General features: G+C 39.6%; 1 protein-coding gene across 4 annotated transcripts in view; it reads left to right on the top strand.

Annotated features, from left to right (window-relative positions):
• LOC149791894 (uridine phosphorylase 1-like) overlaps positions 1-14756 on the top strand; it is a 104731-nt gene extending 89975 nt beyond the window's left edge. For all 4 annotated transcript variants that reach the window (XM_089970406.1, XM_089970404.1, XM_089970407.1 and 1 more), the window contains 3 exons: positions 10664-10802; positions 11770-11916; positions 13098-14756. In XM_089970406.1, coding sequence (XP_089826532.1) covers positions 10664-10802; positions 11770-11916; positions 13098-13249 — 438 coding nt within the window. In that variant the 3' untranslated portion in view covers positions 13250-14756. The remainder of the gene's footprint in view (positions 1-10663; positions 10803-11769; positions 11917-13097) is intronic.
• The last annotated feature ends 950 nt before the right edge of the window (positions 14757-15706 follow it).

The raw sequence follows: 15706 nt of genomic DNA, 5'->3' as shown, positions 1-15706 counted from the left end.
CGAAGTAAAATCGTGTCCATTGAATTTTGTCCTGAATTGTTTGACATGTTGGGCGGTAACATGGAGCTGAGGAAGAAATTAGAACAAAAAACACCACCCGAATTACCCATCATTTACGACAACGTGACTTTTGGCCAGTATTTTAATAGCCCGGTAGAACTGAACCAAGGACTGAATTTGATCTTTGTGTATTCCGATGTGGTGGAATACAACGTGGTGGGACACACCTCCGTGCCGTTACTGCGTGTCATTCCTTTCAAAGTGGATTCTGCCACGAACGCTGACGAGGAAGGTGGAAACACTTACCACGTCCACCGCGAATTTGTCCATCCTCACTATTTGCCTGTCAGCAAGTCGTATTTGGACACGGTCAACATTACTATAAAAGGAGATTTGGGACAAAATATTCCATTCACCAAAGGAAAAGTCACGGTGAAACTCCATTTTCGAAAACGGTTCTCTCACGACTCGTAAGTAAGTAAGTCATGTATCCAGTGTACCAAGGGGTGGCTCGACAGCGAGGACACGGTTTAGGAGACATGTTAAAATCGGCCTTTCGTTCGGTGGCCCCAGTGTTGAAACCGATGGTGACACGCGGATTGCACGCCTTGAAAGATGCGGCACTGACACAAGGCAAAGAATTTCTCCAAAATGTCATCATCGACAAACAAAACCCTAAAGAAGCCTTCATGAGGGCTGGCAAAAATGTCTTGCTGCAAACGGGCAAAGACATTTTGGGCCGACGAGAGACACCTATAAATGCCCTGCACGCTACCGAGTCAAGCATTCAGCAAGGACAAGGCAGAAAGAGACGAAGAAGAAGAAGAAAACACCCTTTCACCAGACTTCAAGCGAGAAAGGCCAAGAAAAGAAGAACCGTTCGAGACTTAGACGTTTTCGATTATTGAAACACAGCAACAACAAAAAATGATGCACCGAGAGTCTTGTGCTTGTTCCAAGACGGAACTGGATCTGTTTGCCATGCCCCCCACCATGATGACCATGCAAGAATCCCAATGGGTGGAATTTCATCCCGTCTCCTCACTGACCGATTCCGCTCCCATCGAGTTTGAAATCAAAGGACAGCCCGAAGATTACATCGATCTGAATAGCAGTTACTTGTACTTGAAAGTCCAAGTTCTAGAAAAAGATGGTAATGGAGTAGATGACGCTGACGAAATAGCTCCCGTCAACAATTTCATGCATTCCTTGTTCAGCTCAGTGGATTTGTACTTGAATAACAAACTGGTCAGCAGCAGCATGGATACTTACCCTTACCGTGCCTACCTGGAAAATCTCTTGACGTACGGAATAGATGCCAAGGATAGTCATCTCAATGCCTGCGTGCTGTGGGTAGCTGACGAAGCGGGCAAGTTCGAAAAATTGGATGGAAGCAATTCCGGCTTTGAGACAAGAGAAAGCAAAATCTTAGACAAGAGGAGTTTAGAACTGATGGATCGTTTGCATTTGGACATGTGGTTGCAAGAGAAATATTTGCTGAACGGGGTGAATGTCCGCTTGAGACTGAATCGCAGCAGTGCCGCTTTCCATTTGCAGGCTGATCCTGCTAAGGCTCCTAAAAGCATAATCCAGGAGGCCAAACTGTACGTACGACGCGTAGAAGTGTTACCTAAAGTGGGTAACGACATCAGTCAAACGTTGAGCAGAACAACCGCCAAGTATCCCATCCGACGTGTGGAAGTGAAAACGTTCACCATTCCTGCTGGACAGCATTCCATGATCGAAGATCATCTGTTTCAAGGACAGTTACCCAAGCGTTTAATCCTTGGTATGGTCACGAATTCAGCCTTCAACGGAGCCTTCGATCAAAATCCTTTCAACTTTCAACACTTTTTAGTGAAGAAAGTCGAAGTCAGTCGTGATGGCAAGACCTTGTGTACCCGACCTTTCGAACCTGACTTTGATCCCAAAAAACTGAATTACTTGAGATCGTACTTGTCCCTGTACGAAGCCACCGGTCAGTTAGGAACCAACACCAGTCACGGCATTGAGTATGAGGATTATGCAGGAGGCTATGCTTTGTGGGCTTTCGATTTTACTCCAGACCAAGGCAGCGACGAGGGACATTTCCACCCTATAAAATCTGGCCAGATTCGTGTGGAACTTCAGTTTGCAAAAGAACTGGACAAGACAGTGAACGTCATCCTGTATGCAGAATTCGATAATACCATAGAAATCAACAGTTTGAGAGAAGTCATTCTAGACTATTAGAAAGCCATGGAAGACTGTTATCCCTCTTTACCTAGTGGAGAAACTTTGGAGATGGAATGTAAGGAGACCGTGGAAGGAGAAGAATCTCAAGACAAAGACGAAGAAGTTTTGATGAAGTCGAGATGGCCAGAACAAGAAGCCCATTTAGTCTCCTGTTTTGCCAAACACTTGGTCGACAAAATGACGGAATTGATCAAGAAAAATTGTTATGGATGTCAAAACGATCATCCCAGTCAAATTCAACACGATAAATGCCTGATGTTGAGTCAAGAAGAAAAATTGGACGAGTATCTGGACGAAGCTTGGAGTCTCATCTCGAACAAAAACGTGTTGCACCAGTGGTATAAAGACTTGCGTGAACATTCTTGTCCACCATTAACCACTCAAGAGATCCATCGTATCGAAGCTCTCCTGAATCAGAGTGAGGAAACAGAACGAATAACCGTTTATTCGTCAGACATTTTCAAGCAAAAAGTCAGGATCGAATTGACAACTTATTATTACCTGTGAAGAAGAAGAAAAAAACACAAAACAATGGATACCTGGGAACTTTATTACCTTTTGAACCACAGTTCGTATACGTCTTCTTGGAATCCCGTCGTCTGTGCTAAAGATGAACTCCCTCATCGCAAACCTAAAGACCATCAAGCTTACGTGATCAACACGGACGAAAGTCATCTCCCAGGAACCCACTGGGTAGCCGTCTACTTTCCTCAAGAAGGATGTGTGGAATATTTCGATTCGTACGGATTGCCCCCTTTGGAAGACGATATCATCGACTTTATGAGAAGAAATGCTCAAACCACCCGATTCAATAACGTGAAATTACAAGGCACAGATTCTTTGGTGTGTGGACAGTACTGTGTGTATTTTCTGCATCATCGCAGCCTGGGCTATTCCTTAGAACATTTAGTGACTCATTTCGATCCTCGTTCTTCTGCTAGAAACGATGTGAAAGTAGATCGATGGTTTTGTGACCATTATGCTTATCTTTTGTCTCAAGCTAGGAAACGTAGTGTCCATCAATGGTCTAATGATTTCCAACAGTGGAAATCACAATTTCATTCACAACGTTGTCAGCCCTGTTTAAAGTAGATTGTGAATTGAGAAAAAATGTTTGTGATTTGAAAAAATTGTTTGATGTTATAGTGTTGGATTATTGTTAAAAATGTTAGAGTTGTTGTTTAGTGTTAAGTGATTTTTGAATAAAAAATGTTGTGTTTTGAAAAAATGCTTTTGTCTTTTGTTTAGCTATAAGAATGTTGAATTGATGCTCTTTCATTTCTTACTATCCCTCTCATGACAATCACTGAACGTTGCGAATCGAAAACCGTGTGGGGGATGTTTTCCTTCACGTCCGCGCTTTCACTTTAAGAACCGGGTTGTTTCCAGTCTAACCATCCATTGTCGACTCATCCTCCTACGAAGATGTGCTCCAAACTAGCTAAGCTCAACGAAGCCTACGTGAATTTGCATAGGGTCAGACACAGTCTGATACCGAAGCCAGAAGAAATAGAGAACGTGAGAATGTTAAAAATCACTGAAGACCTGATAGAAGAGCTCTTCAGAGAAGAAGTGAACAGGGAGAAAGAAGAATGGACAGAGAAGTACAGACTTCAAAAACAGCAACAACAACAACAACAACAACAACAACAACAGCAGCAGCAACCTGAACCTGACAGAGGCTTTGTCGATTGCCGTATCGACACCAAAGAGTTCTTCTTCTCTTTCCGAAGAAGCAGACCTATTGCCAGAAAGTCTATAATCAGAGGACATCGCATTCTTAGAAACTAAAAAAGAATGCCATAGCAAACAAAAAAAACAGCCCTTTTCAGGGCTACCCAATACTCTAGAAAAGAAATAACTATTAATTTGCCAATGTGTGAAGGTGGAGTAGTGTGAAAATAAACACTAAGTCTTTTTCAAAAAAAAGTGAGGGTATGTGTTTGTGTGTTTGTGTAATTGTGTTTGTAAGTGATAAAGTAGGTTGGTGTGGATAGTAGATTAAAATGATGTTTGTTTTTTAGGCTGTTTGAGGTGTATATTTTGGGTTAGATTGGATTGCTTTGCGTATGTGGATAGTCTATTGAAGTGATTTATAAAAAATTTTAAAATAGTAATGGGTAGCATAAAAAAGTGAGTGAGTGTTTCTTTTAGGTCCGCGCGTTGTTGTTGTTTTTTTGGTCATGATCTAGGTAAGATGAATTTTATGTTTTTAGGGGGATGTTTTCCTTCACGTTCGCGCTTTCAGTATAAATTGAAACTCGTTCGGCAGTCCAGCTACCCTTGTTGATTGATCAACACAGCCAGAAGAATGACTAGCAGAATAGTGAAACTGTTAGAACTCCAGATGCACCTGGAATATGCCAGGCGGATAGTAAACGAACTATCAGCGGAGGCTATAGTAGAAGAAGCAAGAATAAAGAAGGAAGAAGAGGAGAGAAGACAGAGGGAAGAGGAGGAAAAGAAAAGAGAAGAGATGATGTCGTTTAATATTCCTGAAACAGAGGATTGGGGTGCTGAAGCGAATCATCCTCCCTCTGCGCTCCCTAGAAGAAAGGTGAAAGAAGACTGGGGAAGAAGATGCGTGTGCGGCGCCAGGCCAGGAAGGTGCAACCATTAGATAGGTGCATCTGGAGTTTAAAAAAACAGCCCTTTTCAGGGCTACCCAATACTCTAGAAAAGAAATAACGATCGATTTGCCAATGTGTGTAGGTAGAGTAGTGTGTATATAAACACTAACTCTTTTTTAAGATAGTGTGAGGGTATGAGTTTGTGTGTTTGTGTTTGTAAGAGCTCAGGTATGTTTGTGGGAATAGTAGATTATGGGTTTCTTAGCAAATGTGGAGAGTATAGTTAGGGTTATATTATATGAAATGAGAAAGTAGGGGGATGTTTTCCTTCACGTACGCGCGATGTTGGGTCATGATCTAGGTAAGATCCATTTTATGTTTTTAGGGGATGTTTTCCTTCACGTTCGCGCTTTGAGTATAAGAACCCACAGTATTCGTCGTTCAAACCATTCTGCACAGAATAAAAAAGAAGATGGCTTCGAACCACCTTGACAAAATGGAAAAATTGCAAAACGTCCTCGACAATTTAGGAATGATGGAGCAAATGTTGGTTAACCTAAACGAGGATCACTATTCATATAGTCCCCATCGAGTGAAGATGGAGATAAACAATTTACGAAAAATGAAGGTAATCATCAGTGATCTGTTGAAAGAAATAAAGGAGGAGAAGGAGGATGAAGAGGAAAAGATAAGAATAAGAACATGGAACGAAAAAATTGAAAAAGAAGAGGAAAATGAGAAGAGGAAGAAAGAAGAAGAGGAGGAAGAGAAGAAAGAAGAGAAGGAGAAAAAAAAGAAGAGAAAGAGTGTTGGAGATAAAATAAGAAGTTGGTGGAGGAAAAGAAGAAATTAGAAGCAGAAGAAGAAGAAGAAAACCCAAAGGCCCTTTTCAGGGCCAGCCATATTTCTCGAAAAGAGATAGTCTTTTGAATTGCCTACCCCTTTTTTAAATTTAAATTTAAATTTAAATTTTAAAAAAACTTTTTAAAAAAAAAAAATTCCATGTTAAATTCCCCTTGTCCGTAAAGTGACCCACGATTTATTGCCATGTTCAATTCCCCTTGTCCGTAAAGTGACCCACGATTTATTGCCATGTTAAATTCCCTTGTCCGTAAAGTGACCCACGATTTTTCTCCATGTTAAATTTCCATTGTCCGTAAAGTGACCCAGGGGTGTTTTTAATGCTAATTCCCATTGTCCGTAAAGCGCCCCCCTTCACTACTTAAAGTACTAATTTCATTTGGTATTAGAATATTAGTTTTACATGGAATATGGACGCGAGTATGTACATAACTATTAATGGAAACATCCAAATTTAGCAAAATGTATTGATCTACTTTCAAGAAATGACCAGAAGAGTATACAACAATTTAAGCCATTTTAGTTTTTGAACTTTTAAACTTGATAGTGAACGATTGAAGTATGCACTTTACTCTTTCAAAGCATTTCATCAGCATTTAGTAAAAAGCATACTATCTCAACCATTCCACTACTTTATAAGATGCAAATTATGTTTTAACATTTCTTTATTTAACATTTTATTTTGCTCAGTTTTTCGTTTCTTTTAATGTGACTGTTTCTTTCTTTCTTTCTTTCTTTCTTTCTTTCTTTCTTTCTTTCTTTCTTTCTTTGCAACTAAGTAAGTTTGTAGCATGTGACATCGATTAAAAATCACAATGATTCATATTTTGACGCATACGTCCTAAGTTTTAATTATGAATCATACTATTCCATTTTATCTTAGCCCAGATGATTCTTCTTTCTGTATAAATTGTAGTGATTGCAGTTCAGGTCATGCATGAGACTGAGTTCCAGTTGGACTGAGGATGTATTGGTGTCACTGACTAGCTAATTATACCTAAATCAGAGCCTGTAAGCTAGGAAGCGCATGGTCAATACTGCATGCGCCATAACATTGCCGCCAATACCACCTCCGCCATTTTCCTTTTCATTGAAACTCCTGCAGGTAGAAAGCTCATCCATTAAGAAAAATTGGCAATCCCGGCCGTCGTAAACTTGTCACAAATATTCAGCCCCGTTGTCGGCATTGTCAACGCAATATATACAGATCACCACATGACCTATTTGGCTAGCCCTAACATGGTATGGTGGCCAGACTGGAGAAGCAGTGAATACACCGGCAGAACCATCACACCCCTATAGTGGCTAGCAGTACGGACGTAGGTACCAGACTCCAACCACTTACCGACCGTAGCAACTCTGGCATCTTGCGCCTTTAGTGATCTATTCTCGCTGTATAGCCAGTGTATACTCTAAGATACAGATAGCGCCTAACATCTGGCCATGCCCTTTCGATCTCTGGCGAGAAAAAAAATCAGAAAGCTTAAACGGCGCAGGACTGATGAATCTCCGCACGCTATTTACTACCATACTCATAAGAGTATGCCCACACCCTCCGGCACCGCACGGGCATATTATCTGTCCGGTTCCATTGCGGAATGGTACGGATTACAGCGAAGCTCCATCTCGATACATCCAACTTTAGTTCTGGACCATGGCATAACTTATGTCCCAACATGGGCGGACCACCAACGATGTTCACCGTCCCACACAGCATGCACTCACAGCTCAGTCGTCTAACGCATCTCGGCAGATTTCTTTGTCAGCCACACTTTCCTGTTTGAAGGTTAACTTTCGCGATTCGATAATGTCCAGAGCTGATCCTGCTATTTGCGCATCTATAAAAGATGTTTACTGGCTTCTGCCATCTATATCTCATGTCAGTGAAATCTTACAATGCTCAAACATCCTTTGATCTGTTTGTGGAGAATGTGTGTGTGTGTGTGTGTGTGTGTGTGTGTGTGTGTGTGTGTGTGTGTGTGATTTGGATTTTTGACGTAGCTTTAAAAATTTTTAAGTCATATCGCTACGATGTCTGAAGTGTGGCAGTTTATAGTGATGCCTATCACTGGGGCATCATGCAGCAGACATGTAGCATGATGTCCCACCCAGTCACATTGTCCTGACACCAGGCCAAACAGTCCTAACACTAACTCGTAATGCTGAGCGCCAAGCGAGGCAGCTGTTAGTACCATTTTTGTAAGTCTCTGGTATGACTCGGCCGGGGATCGAACCCACGACCTCCCGTTTCCGAGGCGGACGCTCTAACCACTAGGCCACCGGAGCGATAGGTTTGTGGAGAAAGACCATCCGTTATTCAAAACCTATCCCAGTCAAGTTAATTCACTACCACACTACCTTATTTTAAAAGGCAGTATCAACATCCAAGTCTCAACAGGCCTTTCTTTCCGGACTGAATAATCCAGTGTAATTTCAAGCCAGATTTCTACATTACTCGCACACCGGTTTTCAAAACAGACTAAAGTCCCAGTTCGCGATGGAGACGGTGCGCATCTGGAAATGTCACAATCTTCCTCTGAATGTATGGAACGAAAGACCGTCATCGACACTTAACAATTACTTCGGCATGTCGTAACGATAAGATCCTCACTCGACTCGGTTTCAATGGCTATGCTGAGAACTCCGTTTAAAGCCATATGTTCAGAATCCCGCTCACTGTCATTAATGGGAATCTGTCTCACGTATGGATCGTGTGCTTAACAGAATAGATTTATGCCCACTTTCTGTGGACTTAGTTGCATCCATTACAATAAGAAAAGAGACGATTTTCGCCCGCGTTCAGCCTCATGAAAGATAAATACAAAGCTATTCTGCTCGCAAATCCATTGATATGGTTGAAGATAACGCCCTTCGAGCCACTGCCCAAGGCCCATGTGACTCACCTCTTGCAGAAAACCTACTTCTTTGTCACAGTAGCAGGAACAGGCAGGATGAGTGACATACACGCTTGGTTGGTCGACCTGAATTGCTTGCAGTTCCACTTCGATGGATCGATTTTTCTCACGAGACCCCAACTTTCATTGCCAAGAACAGGCTCCTGCTCATGGTTAATCAGTCCTTATATCTTGAAACCGTTGACTTCTTTTATGTTCTTACTCTTCGAGCGTCTGCTGAAACCTGTCAGAGCTCTAAAGTGGTATCAAATTCGAACTTAGCAAGTCAGAAGAGGGATATATGGCCTGTTATTTTCACACCCATAAGAATGTTTGATATTTCCAATTGGGCTCGGCCGACGCGGATTCGAGGAATTGTCTGCAAAAACATACAAACAACTAACACCAGACCAAATAGATTTATTATGCATACTGAGTCACGAAGTTAGGGCGTTCGCCACTAGCATAGCATTTGAGTGAAACTGTTCCTTATCTGATATCTTTCATGCCGTTGGATGAAGGTCAGAGACGACTTTAGTGGAATAGGCTGTATTACCAGATCATCCAGCACCTTCGTTAACTACTTTGTACTCTACTCTTGCTGGATATGCCGAAGTGGAATTATTTCTCTAAATCGAGTCCACTCGTAAAAGATGTGCTTGTATTAGCCCGTATCTCACTAGACTCGAAGCTGCTTTACTTACATTAGAAGAACGGATACAGTGTTTAGTCCTGGTTAAGGGCATATAATTCCGTCTTTCTCTTCGTCTTCTTCTACCGTATTCTAAACGGGCAACATATCAAGTTTTAGAGTAAATCATGTTGCATAGATAACACTTACCCATCCATAATACGAACTCTTTAAAGCTCTTCCGAAAGCATCGTCCCTAGCATAGTGCGCACTGCCGTCCAAGTAGCAACAGACAGTTTAATGGATTTGGTGCCAATCTTTTTATCCAAAGCAAGACCACTCTACTGTGATTTCCACCTTTGCAAGCAGATAACATTTAAGCGCTTTTGTTGCTAAAACAAACCAAAATGCACGGTGACATCTCTTTCTAGTTCAGTATGATTGGATTTGCACAAAGTAGTGGATGTATTCCTAATGTATTATGATCGATTGATTATTATCGACGAAAGTCATAATTTACCCTCAACAAATCCTTCTTTACAAAAGCAACACAATACTCGAATATGAAGACTGAAACGTATGCGTTTCACAAGTTACTCTTTCTCTGTCTGTTTGTCCTACTGTCACTGCCTTCTCACCTTTATCCACATGAGTTCGAGTCTCAGGACCAGCCAAAGTGGATATGTTAGAAGGCTTGCCACTAGTTTCCAGTGGGTCACTGGTTCTTACCGGGGATTTCCGCATAAAACCACACAGCTGTCTTACTGTCTGCTTCTGTCTGCCTGCCCCTCTCTCTCTCTCTCTCTATGTATGTATATATATATATATATATATATATATATATATATATATATATATATATATATATATATATATATATATATATATATATATATATATATATATATATATAAGATGGGTACGGTTTACCTACGGAGCTGGGTTTGAATCTCCGTAAAGTACGAATTAAAAATTCTCTAACCTGTATGAGTGTTATTTGTATTAAAATATTAATTCTGCCTATTATTATCAAGCATTCTTCTATAAAATCTAGGGATAGCACTTTCCGTTCTGTCTGGTGCATATTTATAATTCTCAATAATTAATTATATATACTTTGATTTCTTTCATAGGAATCGGAATGACTGTGTAAATAGATGAGAATGAATTAATAGGTCGTCATGCGAGTGTATCTCCTACTTACGAGTGCAAATAACACCGACTGATTAGAATAATTTTTGTGATGTGTACTTAGTCGTGAGGAAAGATGTGGTCATGTGTGCAGGCAAGGCGATGGCTGTCGTTTATCCGCGTTCCTGGGTTCGAATCTCCTTAGAGTATGAATTAAAAATTATCTAACCTGTATGATAGTATTATTTGTATTAAAATGTTAATTCTGCCTACATCTAGAAGCCATTTTAGAGTTTTCTTCTTTTCATATTGCAAACTAATTTTTCACATTCCTGCACCAGATTGTTCTTGGAAAGTTGGTTGCGCGCCCTGCTGTGGTAGACAAGGAGTTTGCAAAGGAGATCTATCAGTTCGCTGACATCTCTGATAAGTTTCAGACAGTTTTGGGAACTACTTTGTGTGCAGATGACTTTTATGAAGGTATACTTCTGTAATGTAATTCATACTATACTTCATTTATACATTATTGTGAGGGGCCCCGAGTGGCCGAGTGGTCTAAAGCGCTCACCGTTACGGATCACTGCCATCTCACCTCTGTCTGCGTGAGTTCGAGTCTCAGCCTCGGCTAACGTTGGTACGTGAGAAAGCCTGCCAGTAGCTTCTCGTGGGTCGGTGGTTCTTCCCGGGGTTTTCCAGGGTTCTTCCTCCACCAATTATACTGGCCGCCATGTATAGCCTATCTTGTGCTGAAAAATGGCGTTAAACCCTACAACAACAACAACAACAACATTATTGTGAGCTGTTACTCCAGTATTGACAAAAATTTCCTTTGGCAGTGTTATCACTAGAGTATCTTACTGCAGTGCAGGTATCCAAACGAAACCTGACCTAGATGAACAACAGGCGTTAGCGGCAGTATTTAAAACTACAGTTAAACTTAACCACACCCTAAAATACAATAAGGAAGACCACTAGACTTTACAATGTTATAGGCATATTTATTTATTTCCATACGTGAATGGCATGATCTTTACTATAACACTATTTAATTAATATTACTTAGGGACCTTCGGGTATTTCAGACACAGAATTAGTTTTCATTGTATCAGCTAGGAAGCAGCAATTGTCTTTTGTATAATGAACAAGCGAAATCTTCTTGTCGGAGTGAATATGGACTCTGTTTCTAGACTGTACACCATCTACAATTTTTTTTTATATAATTCATTTTTTTTAGTTGACCTATTAGTTGATATTATTATCCGTCTTTTAGTCCATCCATCTGAACCAGTTTGAAATAAAGTTTCTGTATTGCTGATTTTATACGCATAAAATAATGTGCATGTCTTATCCATAAAGGTTTTTATTGTAATTGTTCACGGTAGAAATATGACATGTTTCCATTATTACCGTGAGAAATGAAGTGTATATTAGCTATTCCTTTTTGTAGGTCAAGGTCGAATAGATGGCGCCTTTTGTGACCATGATCACGATGACAAGCTGAACTGGTTGAAACACGTCCATTCGCAAGGTGTTTGCAACATAGAAATGGAATCTCTAGGTTTTGTCACCATGTGTCACAGGGCAAATGTGAAAGGTTTGTGTTTCCTGCTGATTTTAAGTTTGCTCAGTACGGGACACTGCAAATAAATTATAACCACGTGTCTCTCCATATCAATTTTTAATTTGAATGACTAGGTCATTGCAACTTTGACCTTATATATGACACTTAAAGGGAAGTTACTCACAAATATTAGAATATGCTCTGGCTGTTCATTTCATCTCTAGTTTCGTTGTACACATTTGCATTTGGTTGGAGGGATTCGCTTTCTTTGATATTTTGGCAGATTGTTTCCTTTTCCAATTTTCTTGCTAGCTTTTACTCGGCACTAAAGTTCCAGGATGGTGCAACAGTGCCGTCAAGCTCTATGCACACATACATACATACATACATACATACATACATACACATACAAGACAGACAGACATACAAGCATACATACGTACGCCTGATTTGGTCATTCCTATTTGGGGATTCTGTTCTATTTAGAAGTTTTACAAGCTGGATCTGTTCCGTACACTTTAGAACTGCCATGGATGAAATGACATGAATCTGTCATTAACCACTATTTTTTATGAGTGTGTTCCTTCTAACATAAGCTCTCCTTTGTGTTTATCTATTTGGGTCATCTGATCTTGATGACGAGTAAAATGTTCAGAGCTTCTTCAGTCCCTCGGATTCGGCCAATGTGGGTATGTGAGAAAGCTTGCCAGTAGCTTCTCGTGGGTCGGTGGTTCTTTCCGGGGTTTTCCCGGGTTCTTCCTCCACCATTAATACTGGCCGCCATGTATAGCCTATCGTGTGCTGAAAAATGGCGTTAAACCCCACAACAACAACAACAACAACCCACCTGAAAAAGAAGCAGGCAATTAAAAAGGAGGTAGTTCGATAGTTCTCTGAATTATGGTAGATAGGAGTTACATGCTTACATGGTGCCGTTTGTTACGAGTTTTAGTTTCATTCATGTACAGAAAAGCTTCAAAGACTTTTTATCACTCTGTTTCCTTGGGTAGTGGAAGTCGATACCAACATTATATAAAGAACGGTTAAATATTTACAATAAAATTTAGCATTTGACACAAACATACATTTTTCTTTCAGGGGTTGTAATCTGTTTCATTCTATTAGACCGTTTTAAGGGAGATCGTTTTTCGTTCAGGGGCTGTAATCTGTGTCACACTTTTAGACCGTTTCAAGGGAGATCATTTTTATTTCAGGGGCTGTAATCTGTGTCACCCTATTAGACCGTTTCCAGGGAGATATGGTGACTATGGACCACGAATTTTTGACAACAATTCAAAAATATCCTCAAATAATTGTAGCAAGATATATCAAACATGCTTACCATCTACTTCTAAAGAAAGGATAACATTTCTTTTGATGCTGCTGACGTATCATTGACAATGTTCAATTAGGAAATTCGAAAAACCACTTAATTATTTAGACTTGTAAATGGCCATACTAATTTAGAGACCAGAAAAGACACACACACACACACACACACACACAGACGCACGCGCACACATAATTGATATAATATCTATATAAATATGACAATCCTCATGATATATATTTTTCTTGTTCTAATTCATTTTTATAATAGTATAATACAAACATTTATCAGAATTGTTGACATCGTTGTGCCAGTTTAGGAAATTCCAGTCCCCAATCCTTTTCATTTTTCATCTCCAACATCTTGATTTAGCCAGGCATACACCAATAACTGAAGCAAAATAACACGTCTTTAACTTTGGTAGCCGAGTTGACATGGTTGGTTTCCTCGAATGGTTTCAACATCAAATAATATTGGAGTGGGTAGCATGTTTTTCAGGCATTCTTACAATCCTCAGCCCATATTTAACACATCGTAAAATATGAGGTACAACGTGGGTATATTCGCATTATCCATTCGTTCTAATAACGCGCTTTGAATGCGCTTTTCTATATTTCATCACTTTGACTACAAAGTTTGTCTTTTCACTGAATCTTAGACACATCAGTTATTTTATCACATTAAAGACGAGACAAAGCTGTTACAATATCCGTCCAGCTGGCGTTATCTTGCGGTTGAGGTTTCTTAAAAGCAACATTTTTTATTTTAGCAAGGAATCATTATCAAAATAATCAAAGGTTTTGGACCTGGCAGTGATATTTATTACCACCATGTTTGGAATGACTTAAGACAAAGTAAAGATATGTAATCAAATATCTCCACTTATGTGGAGGACAAAATGTCACAGTGGTCAGTCTCTTATGTTATTTGGATTTGTGAAAAAAAAATTATATGGAGCGTTTATCAATTCATATCATTATATGTGGCTCATACATTGCAACAGTGGATCCAGGCGTACACGGTAAAGGTCACACGATACATTATTGTTAAGGTTTTCTTATTTTCGAAATGTGTTAAGAACAGTATATCGTTTGTTCCCAGAAACATGGTGTCATCTGACTTACCTGATATTATCAGGGGAAATAGGTTGATTAAAAGCTCGGATGTCAAAGTCACATGGAATGTTTAGTCATGTATTAATTGGTCCGAAGCAGCATTGTCGCATTCAAGATGATTAAGTCAGCGATCTTTATCGTATAATAAGCGCTTTCATATCAGTTTATGATTTCATCAGAAAAATGCATCTCTTGCTGTGTCCATCGCAAGGTACACGGCAGCTCATTGTTTCCTCATATGCATTGAGAAAATTCTTTTTTTTCTGTTGCTTTAAGTGAGCTTTCATCTTTTCAATATTTAGTTTTTAAAGTTTTATTGTTTGTTTCTACAGATTTTGAAATATAATTGAAATTTTCTTTAATAATACATTTATGAATATACTAAACTGTAACAAAATGAATAAATCAGTTATAATTTCTACAATAAACTGACTTCATGTTACTCTTGCAGTAGTTGGTATTTATGTTATGGTCTTAGACATCCATCTGTCAGTATGTTATGGCCAATCATCCAACCATCAGTATCTTATCACCAAAGTCATCCATCTGTCAGTATTTTATGACCCTAGTCATCCATCAGTCAGTATTTTATGACCATAGTCATCCATCTGTCAGTATGTTATGACCATAGTCATCCATCTGTCACTATGTTATGATCCTAGTCATCCATCTGTCAGTATGTTATGACCCTAGTCATAAATCAGTCAGTATGTTATGACTATAGTCATCCATCTGTCAGTATGTTATGGCCATTCATCAAACCATCAGTAAGTTATGACCATAATTATCCATCTGTCAGTATGTTTTGGTCATATTTATCCATCTGTCAGTATGTTATGACCACAGTCATCCATCTGTCAGTATGTTATGACCACAGTCATCCATCTGTCAGTATGTTATGACCATAATTATCCATCTGTCAGTATGTTTTGGTCATATTTATCCATCTGTCAGTATGTTATGACCACAGTCATCCATCTGTCAGTATGTTATGACCATAGTCATCCATCAGTCAGTTATGTTATGACCATAGTCATCCATTCATAAATATGTTATGGTCTTGGTCATCCACCCATCAGTATGTTATGGCTCAGTCCTCCATCCATCAGTACGTTATGGTCTTGGACATCCATCCATCAGTATGTGATGGCCATAGTCATCCATCGATCAGTATGTTATGACCATAGTCATCCATACATTTGTATGTTATGGCTATTGTCATCCATCGGTCAGTATTTTATAACAATAGTCATCCATCCATTAGTATGTTATGACTATAGTCATCCATACATTAGTATGTTATGGTCTTGGTCATCCACGATCAGTATGTTATGACTATAGTTATCCATCCATCAGTATGTTATGGTCTTGGTCATCC

This window comes from Sinohyriopsis cumingii, chromosome 9, assembly GCF_028554795.1.
Source record: "Sinohyriopsis cumingii isolate HCF-2022 chromosome 9, ASM2855479v2, whole genome shotgun sequence".
Lineage (NCBI taxonomy): Eukaryota > Metazoa > Mollusca > Bivalvia > Unionida > Unionidae > Sinohyriopsis > Sinohyriopsis cumingii.
The sequence above is the reverse complement of the archived record's forward strand: the minus strand, read 5'-3'. Positions and strand labels throughout refer to the sequence as shown.